The 17,563-nt window shown below is 32.8% G+C and overlaps 1 protein-coding gene across 1 annotated transcript; it reads left to right on the forward strand.

Moving 5' to 3' along the window:
* The first annotated feature begins 4,418 nt into the window (after window positions 1–4,418).
* Window positions 4,419–11,918, forward strand: LOC134684949 (protein TANC1-like). The gene is made up of 4 exons (XM_063544270.1): window positions 4,419–4,532; window positions 5,163–5,264; window positions 6,057–6,155; window positions 11,656–11,918. The coding sequence occupies exons 1-4, from the start codon at window positions 4,419–4,421 to the stop codon at window positions 11,821–11,823; spliced, it is 483 nt and encodes a 160-aa protein (XP_063400340.1). The 3' UTR covers window positions 11,824–11,918.
* Window positions 11,919–17,563: the final 5,645 nt, after the last annotated feature.

Consider the following 17,563-nt stretch of genomic DNA (forward strand, 5'->3'; position numbering starts at 1 on the left):
TGCCATGTGACACCCGATCATACAACATTCATTGTTCCCTTTAAAAAGTTTTGGATTCTCATATATTCTATGTATAATTTTTGGACTAGTTTGAATCTCGGTCTATTTCTGTAATTTATTCTTACATACTTTTGATTTTTTAACCCTGTATGCGTACATTGCCTATGTAAATTTTAAAATTGTTTGTATGCACATTGAACGACAAATTTATGTGACGTATATAATTTTTCTGACGTCGGACACTCAAGTAGATCCATGTGTTCGTGGATAGGTTTTTGTGTCCTGTTAAATTGTTCCTTTTAAAAGTTTTGGATTCTCATAAATTCTATGTATAACTTTTGGACTAGTTTGATTTCTGTAATTTATTCTTACATACTTTTGATTTTTTAACCCTGTCTGCGCTCATTGCCTATGTAAAATTTAAAATTGTTTATAATCCAGGTACTTTGGATAACTATTGTATGCACATTGAACGACAAATTTATGTGACGTATATAATTTTTCTGACGTCAGACACTCAAATCAATCCATGTGTTCGTAGATAGTAGATGTTGTTGTGTCCTGTTAAATTGTTATACGATGATGACTGATGTTCCCATATTTTGACTATTTTATTGATTGTGACTGTTTATTTAACGCATCATGTAAATGTAACGGAATTTGATGAGACTGTTATTAAAGTGAGAGGGTTAGCGCTATAGAACCAGGTTTAATCCACCATTTTCTACATTTGAAAATGCCTGTACCAAGTCAGGAATATGACAGTTCTTGTCCATTCGTTTTTGATGCGTTTTGTTTTTTGATTTTGCCATGTGATTATGGACTTTCCAAATTGATTTTCCTCAGAGTTCAGTATTTTTGTGATTTTACTTTCCACCACTCCTGTACTGAACATGACATGTGACACCTGATCATACAACATTCATTCACCACTCTTGTACTGAACATGACATGTGACACCTGATCATACAACATTCATCTTCCACTCCTATACTAAACATGACATGGGTAACCTGCTAACATGTGACATAGTAATGACATACTTACACCAACATGTGACATTGCAAAAACACTCTTATACTCAATACCAACCTGACATGTGACATAGCAATAACACTCTTATACTCAACTCCAACATGTGACATAGCAATGACACTCTTATACTCAACACCAACATGTGACATAGCAATGACACTCTTATACTCAACACCAACATGTGACATAACCATGACATGCTTATCCTCAGCACCAACATCTGCATAGCACTGACACTGTTTTACTAAACACCATCATTTGACCTAGCCATGACACTATTTTTCTTAACACCAACATGAGACATATCACTGACACTCTTATACTCAACACCAACAATTGAAATATCACTGACACTCTAAACTCAACCCTTATATGTGACATAGCAATAACACTCTCATACTCTACACCAACATGGCACATAACAATGGTACTTATACTCAACACAATCATATACCATACAATTGACACTCTTATACTTAACACCATAATGTCACATAGCAATGACACTCTTATACTCAACACCAACATGTGACATAGCAATGACACTCTTATACTCTACACCAACATGTCACATAGCAATGATACTTATACTCAACACAATCATATAAAATACCATTGACACACTTATACTCAGCTCCAACATTTGACATAGCAATCGCACTCTTATACTCAACACCAATATGTTACTTACCAATGAAACTTATACTCAACACCAACAAGTGACATATCACTGACACTCTTATACTGCTCACAAACATGTGACATATCACATTTATAGGCAACGCAAACAAAAAGTAAAAACACGGCTTATTGAAGTTCTTCATTTATATTCCACACAAACATTTTACATGGAAATACCACTGAATTCTTAAAAGCTTTGATCAGTATTCTGAATCAACACAAAATACTGTTAATCGAAAGGTGTAATGGGCATTAAATACTTGTTAGAATTATATAAAGTGGGGTCTTATTTTCCTGTCTCATTAATCTGACTTAGAAAAAATAACTCGTTTTTATTTTTTTTTTAATTTTGCTTATTCGTCATCGTTAATCAGACAGATTTAATAACAAATATTTGTTAGAATTATATAAAGTGGGGTCTCATTTTATTCGTAACACAGAACTGAATCAGATAGTAAAGGTTTTATTTTGTTTTCTGACGAAAAATTATTTTGTAAACATCTGATTTTAATGAGAAGTTGATGAGAACAAGTTGTGTTAACATCTTTAGTCAGATAATGTTAATTCTACAGATCTAAAGTAAAACATCTTTTAAAAATAACAAATACTTGATAGAATTATATAAAGTGGGGTCTTATTTTTCTTGTCTCTTCGTACTGAATCAGAAAATATAACTTGTTTTAATGTTTGTTGAAAAAAGTTTTTTTTTTTTAACTTTGATCATTCTTCTTAATCATTGTTAATCAGACAGATTTAATGGACAACACATATTTGTTAGAATTATATAAAGTGGGGTCTCATTTTAATTATCTTGTCCAGCTGAGTCCATTGATATAAATATTGTTCATGTTTCTTGAAAAAACTTATTTTTTAACCTGACAGTTCTGATGGAAGTTCTGACATCTCACAATAAAACATGTTGTTTATTTGTTGTTTATGTAGAATATAAATACAAGTGTGACTGGTCATTTTCTTCAGTTTTGACCACTGATTCATGTGATATATATTTTGTTTATATTTATTACACAACTTTGTCCAGTTTATGACACAGGTTTTGATGTCTGTTTTATGTTGATATTACAGTATGGATGGACATCATTAATGTGGGCGGCTGATAGAGGACACCTGGAGGTAGTGACGTACCTCGTCACTCACGGCAGTCAGTTAGAGGCTTCAGACCGCTTGGTAATGATAGATATAATCACCTTACTCTGATAAAACACAACTTTATACAGAATCTACACAAAATCATGTTGTTAATCAGACAGGTTTAATGGACAACAAATATTTGTTAGAATTATATAAAGTGGGGTCTCATTTTATTCGTAACACAAAACTGAATCAGATAGTAAAGGTTTTATTTTGTTTCCTGACGAAACATTATTTTGTAAACATCTGATTTTAATGAGAAGTTGATGAGAACAAGTTGTGTTAACATCTTTAGTCAGATAATGTTAATTCTACAGATCTAATGTAAAACATCTTTTAAAAATAACAAATACTTGACAGAATTATATAAAGTGGGGTCTTATTTTTCTTGTCTTTTCGTACTGAATCAGAAAATATAACTCGTTTTAATATTTCTTGAAAAAAGTTATTTTTTTTACCTGACAGTTCTGATGGAAGTTCTGACATCTCACAATAAAACATGTTGTTTATTTGTTGTTTATGTAGAATATAAATACAAGTGTGACTGGTCATTTTATTCAGTTTTGACCACTGATTCATGTGATATATATTTTGTTTATATTTATTACACAACATTGTCCAGTTTATGACACCAGTTTTGATGTCTGTTATATGTTGATATTACAGAGTGGAAGGACACCATTAATGTTTGCCGCTGAGAGAGGACACCTAAAGGTGGTAACGTACCTCATCACTCACGGCAGTCAGTTAGAGGCCAGAGACACCGTGGTAATGATAGATATAATCATCTTACTCTGACCAAACATCATTTTATACAGAATCTACACAAAATCATGTTGTTAATCAGACAGATTTAATGGACAACAAATATTTGTTAGAATTATATAAAGTGGAGTCTCATTTTATTCATAACACAGAACAGAATCAGATAGTAAAGGTTTTATTTTGTTTCCTGACAAAAAATTATTTTGTAAACATCTGATTTTAATGAGAAGTTGATGAGAACAAGTTGTGTTAACATCTTTAGTCAGATAATGTTAATTCTATAGATCTAATGTAAAACATCTTTTAAAAATAACAAATACTTGACAGAATTATTTAAAGTGGGGTCTTATTTTTCTTGTCTCTTCGTACTGAATCAGAAAATATAACTTGTTTCTATGTTTCTTGACATTTTTTTTTTTTTTAATTTGATCATTCTTCTTAACATGCTTAATCATTGTTAATCAGACAGATTTAATGGACAACAAATATTTGACAGAATTATATAAAGTGGGGTCTCATTTAAATTTTCTTGTCCAGCTGAGTCCATTGATATAAATATTGTTTATGTTTCTTGAAAAAACTTATTATTTTTAACCTGACAGTTCTGATGGAAGTTCTGACATCTCACAATAAAACATGTTGTTTATTTGTTGTTTATGTAGAATATAAATAAAAGTGTGACTGGTCATTTTCTTCAGTTTTGACCACTGATTCATGTGATATATATTTTGTTTATATTTATTACACAACATGGTCCAGTTTATGACACAAGTTTTGATGTCTGTTATATGTTGATATTACAGGATGGAAGGACACCATTAATGTGGGCCGCTGTGGGAGGACATCTGGAGGTAGTGACGTACCTCGTCACTCACGGCAGTCAGTTAGAGGCCACAGACAGGGTAATGTTAGATATAATCACCTTACTCTGACCAAACACCATTTTATACAGAATCTACACAAAATCATGTTGTTAATCAGACAGGTTTAATGGACAACAAATATTTGTTAGAATTATATAAAGTGGGGTCTCATTTTATTCGTAATACAGAATTGAATCAGATAGTAAAGGTTTTATTTTGTTTCCTGACGAAAAATTATTTTGTAAACATCTGATTTTAATAAAAAGTTGATGAGAACAAGTTGTGTTAACATCTTTAGTTAGATAATGTTAATTCTACAGATCTAATGTAAAACATCTTTTAAAAATAACAAATACTTGACAGAATTATATAAAGTGGGGTCTTATTTTTCTTGTCTTTTCGTACTGAATCAGAAAATATAACTCGTTTTAACGTTTTTTGAAAAAAAGTGTTTTTTTAAGCTGACAGTTCTGATGGAAGTTCTGACATCTCACAATAAAACATGTTGTTTATTTGTTGTTTATGTAGAATATAACTACAAGTGTGACTGGTCATTTTATTCAGTTTTGACCACTGATTCATGTGATATATATTTAGTTTATATTTATTACACAACATTGTCCAGTTTATGACACAAGTTTTGATGTTTGTTATATGTTGATATTACAGTTGGGAAGGACACCATTAATGTTGGCGGCTGTGGAAGGACACCTGGAGGTGGTGACGTACATCATCAGTCACGGCAGTCAGTTAGAGGCTACAGACACCTGGGTAATGATAGATGTAATCATCTTACTCTGACCAAACACCACTTTATACAGAATCTACACAAAATTATGTTGTTAATCAGACAGATTTAATGGACAACAAATATTTGTTAGAATTATATAAAGTGGGGTCTCATTTTATTCGTAACACAGAACTGAATCAGATAGTAAAGGTTTTATTTTGTTTTCTGATGAAAAATTATTTTGTTAACATCTGATTTTAATGAGAAGTTGATGATAAACAAGTTGTGTTAACATCTTTAGTCAGATAATGTTAATTCTACAGATCTAATGTAAAACATCTTTTAAAAATAACAAATACTTGACAGAATTATATAAAGCGGAGTCTTATTTTTCTTGTTTCTTCGTACTGAATCAGAAAATATAACTCGTTTTTATGTTTCTTGAATTTTTTTTTTTTTTTCACTTTGATCATTCTACTGAATCAATGTTAATCAGACAGATTTAATGGACAACAAATATTTGACAGAATTATATAAAGTGGGGTCTCATTTTAATTGTCTTGTCCAGCTGAGTCCATTGATATAAATATTGTTTATGTTTCTTGATAAAAGTTTATTTTTTAACCTGACAGTTCTGATGGAAGTTCTGACATCTCACAATAAAACATGTTGTTTATTTGTTGTTTATGTAGAATATAAATACAAGTGTGACTGGTCATTTTATTCAGTTTTGACCACTGATTCATGTGATATATATTTTGTTTATATTTATTACACAACATTGTCCAGTTTATGAAACAAGTTTTGATGTCTGTTATATGTTGATATTACAGATTGGAATGACACCATTAATGTGGGCCACTATGGGAGGACATCTGGAGGTAGTGACGTACCTCGTCAGTCACGGCAGTCAGTTAGAGGCCACAGACGAGGTAATGATAGATATAATCACCTTACTCTGACAAAACACAACTTTATACAGAATCAACACAAAATCATCTTGTTAATCAGACAGATTTAATGGACAACAAATATTTGTTAGAATTATATAAAGTGGGGTCTCATTTTATTCGTAACACAGAACAGAATCAGATAGTAAGTAAAGGTTTTATTTTGTTTCCTGGCAAAACAATATTTTGTAAACATTTGATTTGAATGAGAAGTTGATGAGAACAAGTTGTGTTAACATCTTTAGTCAGATAATGTTAATTCTACAGATCTAATGTAAAACATCTTTTAAAAATAACAAATACCTGACAGAATTATATAAAGTGGGGTCTTATTTTCCTTGTCTCTTCCTACTGAATCAGAAAATATAACTTGTTTCTATGTTACTTGAAAAAAGTATTTTTTTTTCAACTTTGATCTTTCTACTGCATCATTGTTAATCAGACGGGTTAAATGGAGACCTTATACTTGACAGAACTATATAAAGTGGGGTCTTATTTTTCTTGTGTCTTCGTACTGAATCAGAAATTATAACTTGTTTTAATATTTCTTGAAAACAGTTTTTTTTTCAACTTTGATTATTCTACAGAATCAACATAAAATCATGTTGTTAATCAGACATGTTAAGGCGAAGTGTATGTAATATAACTACTCAATGGAATTTTTTTAAATTTTAGATATGGATTCTGCTAGTAAAAATACATCAGAATATAGAATAAAAAAGGGGGTAACCGTTTTCGTTTTCCAGATACAAGCTGTTGAAACTAACAGCATTATAAGCGAGAAATACAAAGGATGTATAGTAGAAATCATAAAAAACGGCAGATATTTTTACTTAAAATTATTTTCTAATTCGTTGGTCAATAGAATATTTTTTAAATTCGAAGTTCGATTAAAAAAAAACAACGAATCCATTGGTGCAAAGAAATTCCTTAGCAACCGTGCTGGTTTTCAAGCTATATTCTCTTGAAATTTGATTTTAAGCGGAGAATTATAAAATATTCGGCGACGTTATTGATGTCTTCTGTAAAGTCACCACAAATTCTATTCTATAACGCTATTATACCCATTGTACCGTACAGTATTGTCATACAAATCGTGACTGTGGTTAACACATTTTCATAAGTATTGGAGATGCTAAAAAGATAAAAGCATAATGGGTTGACATGGTTGATAATGATACAAACTGAAAAATGTTTATGAGGAATATTTCTGATGCCAAAATAATGCAAATTGGTAAATAAATATACTTCAAGTGAAAGAAAGTTACTGTATAGACTTTAACTCCATCTTTTCTTGATTAGACAGGGTTCCACATCTTTTTTTATACGACCGCAAATTGTGAAAAATTTTCGTCGTATATTGCTATCACGTTGGCGTCGTCGTCGTCGTCGTCGTCCGAATACTTTTAGTTTTCGCACTCTAACTTTAGTAAAAGTGAATAGAAATCTATGAAATTTTAACACAAGGTTTATGACCACAAAAGGAAGGTTGGTATTGATTTTGGGAGTTTTGGTCCTAACATTTTAGGAATTAGGGGCCAAAAAGGGCCCAAATAAGCATTTTCTTGGTTTTCGCACTATAACTTTAGTTTAAGTTAATAGAAATCTATGAAATTTTAACACAAGGTTTATGACCACAAAAGACAGGTTGGGATTGATTTTAGGAGTTTTGGTTTCAACAGTTTAGGAATTAGGGGCCAAAAAAGGGCCCAAATAAGCATTATTCTTGGTTTTTGCACAATAACTTTAGTTTAAGTTAATAGAAATCAATGAAATGTAAACACAATATTTATGACCACAAAAGGAAGATTGGTATTGATTTTGGGAGTTTAGGTCCCAACAGTTTAGGAATTAGGGGCCAAAAAGGGACCCAAATTAGCATTTTTCTTGGTTTTCGCACCATAACGTTAGTATAAGTGAATAGAAATCTATGAAATTCAAACACAAGGTGTATGACCATACAAGGAAGGTTGGTATTGATTTTGGGAGTTTTGGTCCCAATAGTTTAGGAATTAGGGGCCCAAAGGGTCCAACATTAAACTTTGTTTGATTTCATCAAAATTGAATAATTGGGGTTCTTTGATATGCCGAATCTAACTGTGTATGTAGATTCTTAACTTTAGGTCATCTTTTCAAATTGGTCTACATTAAGGTCCAAAGGGTCCAAAATTAAACTTAGTTTGATTTTGACAAAAAATGAATCGGTTGGGTTCTTTGATATGTTGAATCTAAAAGTATTGTGCAATGGCAAGAAATATCTAGTTTCACAATATTGTGAAATAGCAAATTTTTTTTTTAATTAGAGTTATCTTTCTTTGTCCAGAACAGTAAGCAAGAAATATCTTATTGCAAGAATTTTTTTTTAATTGGAGTTATCTTTCTTTGTCCAGAATCAACTTAAATCTTTGTTATTTACAATCTATTGTATATTCACTTTTTACTACCAACTGATAAATTTAAATAATCTTTACCATTCAGTGATAACAAGCAGTTTTTTTCACATCTTAATATTATATGATGTATTTAAATGAGTAGTTATTGTTGCAAACTCCATTAGAATATTTTAATTGAGATTAGTTTTTGAATAAGGGAAAGGGGATGTGATTAAAAAATTGGGTTCAATTTTTCTCATTTGAAATTTCATAAATAAAAAGAAAATTTCTTCAAACATTTTTTTGAGAGGATTAATATTCAACAGCATAGTGAATTGCTCTAAGAGAAAACAAAAATTTTAAGTTCATTAGAACACATTCATTCTGTGTCAGAAACCTATGCTGTGTCAACTATTTAATCACAATCCAAATTTAGAGCTGAATCCAGCTTGAATGTTGTGTCCATACTTGCCCCAACCGTTCAGGGTTCAACCTCTGCGGTCGTATAAAGCTACGCCCTGCGGAGCATCTGGTTAAATATTTGTATTGGTCTAATAATTATTAATCAAATATAGAGTTGTCCAGATTAGTACAGAACAATTCTATACATATTTGAAAAAAATCATTATAAAATTGGGATCGTTTTTTTCATTCTCACCATTTCAGGCGCTATTCGAGGTATTGTGTATACAACCCATTATATTTGTCAAGTTCACACACGTGCACGTGATTCTACAATTATACTTTAAAATTTCCTTTCACGATAGCTTGCTTTTTTCTTTAACTAAACGACATGTCATTATCTTGGAATCAATTTGTGCTTGAAATTCAAAGGAAATAATTGCTTGTACCATTATTTCTTAAATTTCCACATGTACGACTCATAAAAAGTAAGAAATCTGCAACTGCATAAGATGTCATCTTCAGAATGGCTATTATAAGGTCAAAAGAAGAACCTGTATGTGAATTTCAGAAAAAATAAAACAGATCGGAGTTTTTTTTATATAATTTCCCGTTGCATAGATCAATGCCTGTTTAAAGCCTTACATTGTGTATATGCGTATTGTTAAGTGTAATTCTAAAGTTTTGCACAATTACAGTTGTAGTTATATGCTGTAAAAAATGTGCTGGTTTCATGATATTAATGTACTGGTGTCATGATATAAATGTACGTACTATGTAATGTATTTAGGTATGTTTTAGTGTACTGCTATATGATTGTGCCAAGAGCGATGTAATAAGAATATATGCATCCATGATGCTAAAAATATTTTGTAAATTTAAAAGTACTAATTGTTTTACAAATGGTTTACAAAGTATCATTCAATACGTATATAACAAAATACCTACAACTTGAAATTTAAAGATTGAACTATCAATATATTTTTTTCAAGAAAATTAGGCCCGTGACCCTATTTTCTTATATATATATATTTCCAGAAGTATTAGTAAACGAAATTAGCCCGTCGAATCTTAGACAAATCTATTGTTAAATGTTTCTTTAATAAGAAAAACTTATGTTTTCTTTATATAAATAAAATGAATACCCTAAATGTGGTTAATTTCAATGTATTGTTACGAAAAAACAAGGCCCGCGATCCATTTTTTATATTGAAATTTGAAATTTCTTTGAACGAAAAGTCAGAAGCTTACGAAACATTTATCGCCGAAAATTTTGACACCACAGCCGCCTTATTGAATGAAGTGGATATAAGCAATTATTATAAGCAACCTTAAGGCCATCAACCATGAGAAAAATCCCTAACATTTCGTCGGTTATTAAAGGCTCAGACATAGTAACATTATTTTCTTCACCCTCTCTCTTCTTCCCTGTACCTTATACTCTAATAGTTCTATAATACTAGTAATCTTCAATATTGAGACTTGAGAAGAAAAAATACTTCAGAATTGTATTTTCTACTTCTGAATGATAAACAAAAGAACAACACAAGAATGCACATTTCGCTATCCTTTAGAAATTGGAATTTGATCAAGAAAAAACTGCATATTCTATTTTCATCATACATGTGTAGTTTCAGTTTCAACCATTGTTCTAAATATAGATTTTACTTTCCAAAAAATTGTGGACAGAATAGAAGACATCTGTTTATTTTCTGCTCAGTGAGAACTGAGATTTGGATGAGATAGATGATTAATTTTACTTATTCTGGATAAATGTCACTGTGTTAATACCTTAGTTTCTGTGTAATGTTTTGTAGACGCAATCTGATTATTTTGTTCGTTTTTTTCTCTGTAAGTTTTGTCCTGCCACTTATACTTGTTAAAATTGTTTTCCTTGAGGCCTATCGTTTAAACTTTTCACACAAAAAAAATTATCATAAAATTTTCAATTGCATAAAAAACGGGACATGCCCACCCCTTTTTAGTTCAACACACATTTACTGAAATTATTCGTTACCTTCAAGATTGCGGTACAACAATTCATTCAAATAATATATTGTGGGGTCAATTCTGGTTTGATTTTAACGAGTATGATACGACTAGAAGCAGAATTGTCACTAGTTTATTTGTTTATTCTTAATTTCTGTTGAAATAAATACAAGCGATAGTATGTACCCGGCCGCTCCTGTATGAGGCTAAAACAAAAACAGTTGCAGACTAACACACAATACTAAAATTTCGAATTGGAGTCTGATAATTTCTTTGAAATTTTGAAATAGCACAGGAATACTTATTTGGGTTCATGATAGACCGCACAAAGTCAATCAATGATTTTTTTCTTTTTCATGTGCCCATTTCCCGTACTTGGAGTTAGGGAGATAACTTGCGTAACTAATGACGCACATTTTGTATCCCTTTTTCCGCTAGAGGCGTGCAATTACGTATACTTCGCCTTAAATGGACAACAAATACTTGTTAGACTTATATTAAATGGGGTTTGCTATCATTTTTTCCTGTTTTGTAGAACTGAATCAGAAAATATATATTTAGTTTATATATCTTAATCTACCATTTATCAGTTTACACAAATATAATTGTTTATTATCCTACCCAATGTTATATTTCTTACATTTTGATAAATTGTTTGACTCCTCTCTTGATTTATTATCACACTACATTAACATGTTTATATTTTTATATTGTTATAGGATGGAGAAACAGCTTTACATTGTGCTGCTAAGTATGGACGGATTGATACAACAAAATGGTTAATAGATCAAGGATGCAGTCCTTGGATGAAATCAAAAAAGGTAACATTCAGTGTTCATTCTTATTCTGTATCTTTATTAACAAAAAATGTATACATTTTAAATTGATATATAGGACAAAATTTCACATGATATTATGTGAACCAAGTATTTAACATGGAGGAGTCATCTGATTTACCATTAATCAAACCAACCCACAATCCACACTTAAAATGATGTCAAAACACTGATCACCAATCAAATGTTAACACACGGACAAATAATCAAATGTTAACACAATGACAACCAATCAAATGTTAACACAATGACAACCAATCAAATGTTAACATAATGACAACCAATCAAATGTTAACAAAATGACAACCAATCAAATGCTAACACAATGACAACCAATCAAATGTTAACACAATGACAACCAATCAAATGTTAACATAATGACAACCAATCAAATGTTAACACAATGACAACCAATCAAATGTTAACACAATGACAACCAATCAAATGTTAACACAATGACAACCAATCAAATGTTAACACAATGACAACCAATCAAATGTTAACATAATGACAACCAATCAAATGTTAACAAAATGACAACCAATCAAATGCTAACACAATGACAACCAATCAAATGCTAACATAATGACAACCAATCAAATGTTAACACAATGACAACCAATCAAATGTTAACACAATGACAACCAATCAAATGTTAACACATGGTGCAGTCATTTGATTAACAATTATTAACATGAGTCATAAAAACTGAAATACCATAATTCAAACAATGTCAACAAAGGGATAACCAATCAAATCATGTCAATACAATGATCACCAATCATACACTACAAACACAACTTTTCATCAATCATACATTACAAACACAACTTCCACCAATCATACATTACAAACACACCTTCCACCAATCATAAATTACAAACACACCTTCCACCAATCATACATTACAAACACAACTTCAACCAATCATACATTACAAACACAACTTCCACCAATCATACATTACAAACACATCTTCCATCAATTATACACTACCACCATACCTTCCACCGATCATACACTTCCGACACCTTCCACCAATCATACACTACAAACGCAACCTCCACCAATCATACACTACCAACATAACTTCCACCAATCATACACTACCAACATACTTTTCACCAATCATACACTACCAACATACTTTTCACCAATCATACACTACCAACATACCTTCCACCAATCATACACTACCAACATACCTTCCACCAATCATACACTACCAACATACTTTTCACCAATCATACACTACCAACATAACTTCCATCAATCATACACTACCAACATACCTTCCACCAATCATACACCACCAAAATACCTTCCACCAATTATACACTACCAACATACTTTCCCCCAATCATACACTACAAAATACCTTCCACTAATCATACACTACCAACATACTTTTCACTAATCATACACTACCAACATACTTTCCAACTATCATACACTACCAACATACCTTTCCACCAATCATACGCTATCAACATACCTTCCACCAATCATACACTACCAACATACTTTCCACCAATCATACACTACCAACACACCTTCCACCAATCATAAACTACCAACAAACCTTCCACCAATCATAAACTTCCACCATAACTTCCACCAATCATACACTACCGACATACTTTCCACCAATCATACATTACAAAACACCTTCCACCAATCATACACTACCAACATACTTTCCACCAATCATACACTACCAACATACTTTCCACCAATCATACACTACCAACCAATATACCTTCCCCCAATCATACACTACCAACATACCCTTCACCAATAATGCACTACCAACATACCTTTCACCAATCATACACCACCAACATAATTTCACCAATCATACACCACCAACATACCTTTCACCAATCATACACTACCAACATACTTTCCACCAATCATACATTACAAACACACCTTCCACCAATCATACACTACCAACATACTTTCCACCAATCATACACTACCAACATACTTTCCACCAATCATACATTACAAACACACCTTCCAACAATCATACACTACCAACACACCTTCCACCAATCATACACTACCATCCTACCTTCCACCAATCATACACTACCAACATACTTTCCACCAATCATACATTACAAACACACCTTCCAACAATCATACACTACCAACATACTTTCCACCAATCATACATTACAAACACACCTTCCAACAATCATACACTACCTACATACCTTCCAATCATACATTACAAACATACCTTCCACCAATCATACACTACAAACATATCTTCCAATCATACATTACAAACACACCTTCCACCTATCATACACTACAAACGCAACTTCCACCAATCATACACTACCAACATACCTTCCACCAATCATACATTACAAACATACCTTCCACCAATCATACACTACAAACATACCTTCCACCAATCATACATTACAAACATACCTTCCACCAATCATACACTACCAACATACCTTCCACCAATCATACACTACCAACATACCTTCCATCAATCATACACTACAAACATACCTTCCACCAATCATACATTACAAACATACCTTCCACCAATCATACACTACCTACATACCTTCTACCAATCATACATTACAAACATACCTTCCACCAATCATACACTACCTACATACCTTCCACCAATCATACACTATAAACGCAACTTCCACCAATCATACACTACCAACACACCTTCCACCAATCATACACTACCAACATACCTTCCACCAATCATACACTACCAACATAACTTCCACCAATCATACACTACCAAAATACATTCCACCAATCATACACTACCAACATACCTTCCACCAATCATACACTACCTACATACCTTCCACCAATCATACACTACAAACATACCTTCCACCAATCATACATTACAAACATACCTTCCACCAATCATACATTACAAACATACCTTCCAACAATCATATACTACCAACATACCTTCCACCAATCATACATTACAAACATACCTTCCACCAATCATACATTACCAACATACCTTCTACCAATCATACACCATCAACATACCTTCCACGAATCCTACACTACCATCATACCTTCCACCAATCATACACTACCAACATACCTTCCACCAATCATACATTACAAACATACCTTCCACCAATCATACATTACAAACATACCTTCCAACAATCATACACTACCAACATACCTTCTACCAATCATACATTACAAACATACCTTCTACCAATCATACACTACCAACATACCTTCCACCAATCATACATAACAAACATACCTTCCACCAATCATACATAACAAACATACCTTCCACCAATCATACACTACCAACATACCTTCCACCAATCATACATTACAAACATACCTTCCACCAATCATACATTACCAACATACCTTCCACCAATCATACATTACAAACATACCTTCTATCAATCATACACTACCAACATACCTTCCACCAATCATACACTATAAACGCAACTTCCACCAATCATACACTACCAACACACCTTCCACCAATCATACACTACCAACATACCTTCCACCAATCATACACTACCAACATAACTTCCACCAATCATACACTACCAACATACATTCCACCAATCATACACTACCAACATACCTTCCACCAATCATACACTACCTACATACCTTCCACCAATCATACACTACAAACATACCTTCCACCAATCATACATTACAAACATACCTTCCACCAATCATACATTACAAACATACCTTCCAACAATCATATACTACCAACATACCTTCCACCAATCATACATTACACACATACCTTCCACCAATCATACACTACCAACATACATTCCACCAATCATACACTACCAACATACCTTCCACCAATCATACACTACCAACATACTTTTCACTAATCATACACTACCAACATACTTTCCAACTATCATACACTACCAACATACCTTTCCACCAATCATACGCTATCAACATACCTTCCACCAATCATACACTACCAACATACTTTCCACCAATCATACACTACCAACACACCTTCCACCAATCATTAACTACCAACAAACCTTCCACCAATCATAAACTTCCACCATACCTTCCACCAATCATACACTACCGACATACTTTCCACCAATCATACATTACAAAACACCTTCCACCAATCATACACTACCAACATACTTTCCACCAATCATACACTACCAACATACTTTCCACCAATCATACACTACCAACCAATATACCTTCCCCCAATCATACACTACCAACATACCCTTCACCAATAATGCACTACCAACATACCTTTCACCAATCATACACCACCAACATACCTTTCACCAATCATACACCACCAACATACCTTCCACCAATCATACACTACCAACATACTTTCCACCAATCATACATTACAAACACACCTTCCACCAATCATACACTACCAACATACTTTCCACCAATCATACACTACCAACATACTTTCCACCAATCATACATTACAAACACACCTTCCAACAATCATACACTACCAACACACCTTCCACCAATCATACACTACCATCCTACCTTCCACCAATCATACACTACCAACATACTTTCCACCAATCATACATTACAAACACACCTTCCAACAATCATACACTACCAACATACTTTCCACCAATCATACATTACAAACACACCTTCCAACAATCATACACTACCTACATACCTTCCAATCATACATTACAAACATACCTTCCACCAATCATACACTACCTACATACCTTCCACCTATCATACACTACAAACGCAACTTCCACCAATCATACACTACCAACATACCTTCCACCAATCATACATTACAAACATACCTTCCACCAATCATACACTACAAACATACCTTCCACCAATCATACATTACAAACATACCTTCCACCAATCATACACTACCAACATACCTTCCACCAATCATACACTACCAACATACCTTCCATCAATCATACACTACAAACATACCTTCCACCAATCATACATTACAAACATACCTTCCACCAATCATACACTACCTATATACCTTCCACCAATCATACATTACAAACATACCTTCCACCAATCATACACTACCTACATACCTTCCACCAATCATACACTATAAACGCAACTTCCACCAATCATACACTACCAACACACCTTCCACCAATCATACACTACCAACATACCTTCCACCAATCATACACTACCAACATAACTTCCACCAATCATACACTACCAACATACATTCCACCAATCATACACTACCAACATACCTTCCACCAATCATACACTACCTACATACCTTCCACCAATCATACACTACAAACATACCTTCCACCAATCATACATTACAAACATACCTTCCACCAATCATACATTACAAACATACCTTCCAACAATCATATACTACCAACATACCTTCCACCAATCATACATTACAAACATACCTTCCACCAATCATACATTACCAACATACCTTCTACCAATCATACACCATCAACATACCTTCCACGAATCCTACACTACCATCATACCTTCCACCAATCATACACTACCAACATACCTTCCACCAATCATACATTACAAACATACCTTCCACCAATCATACATTACAAACATACCTTCCAACAATCATACACTACCAACATACCTTCTACCAATCATACATTACAAACATACCTTCTACCAATCATACACTACCAACATACCTTCCACCAATCATACATAACAAACATACCTTCCACCAATCATACATAACAAACATACCTTCCAC

This window comes from Mytilus trossulus, chromosome 9 (genome assembly GCF_036588685.1).
Source record: "Mytilus trossulus isolate FHL-02 chromosome 9, PNRI_Mtr1.1.1.hap1, whole genome shotgun sequence".
Taxonomy (NCBI): Eukaryota; Metazoa; Mollusca; class Bivalvia; order Mytilida; family Mytilidae; genus Mytilus; species Mytilus trossulus.

Coding starts and splice junctions, on each gene's coding strand:
- LOC134684949 (XM_063544270.1), top strand. CDS start 4,419: ATGTTGATATTACAGGATGGAAGGACACCATTAATGTGGGCCGCTGTG. Junction 4,533..5,162: donor AGTTAGAGGCCACAGACAGG/GTAATGTTAGAT, acceptor TTGATATTACAG/TTGGGAAGGACACCATTAAT. Junction 5,265..6,056: donor TAGAGGCTACAGACACCTGG/GTAATGATAGAT, acceptor TTGATATTACAG/ATTGGAATGACACCATTAAT.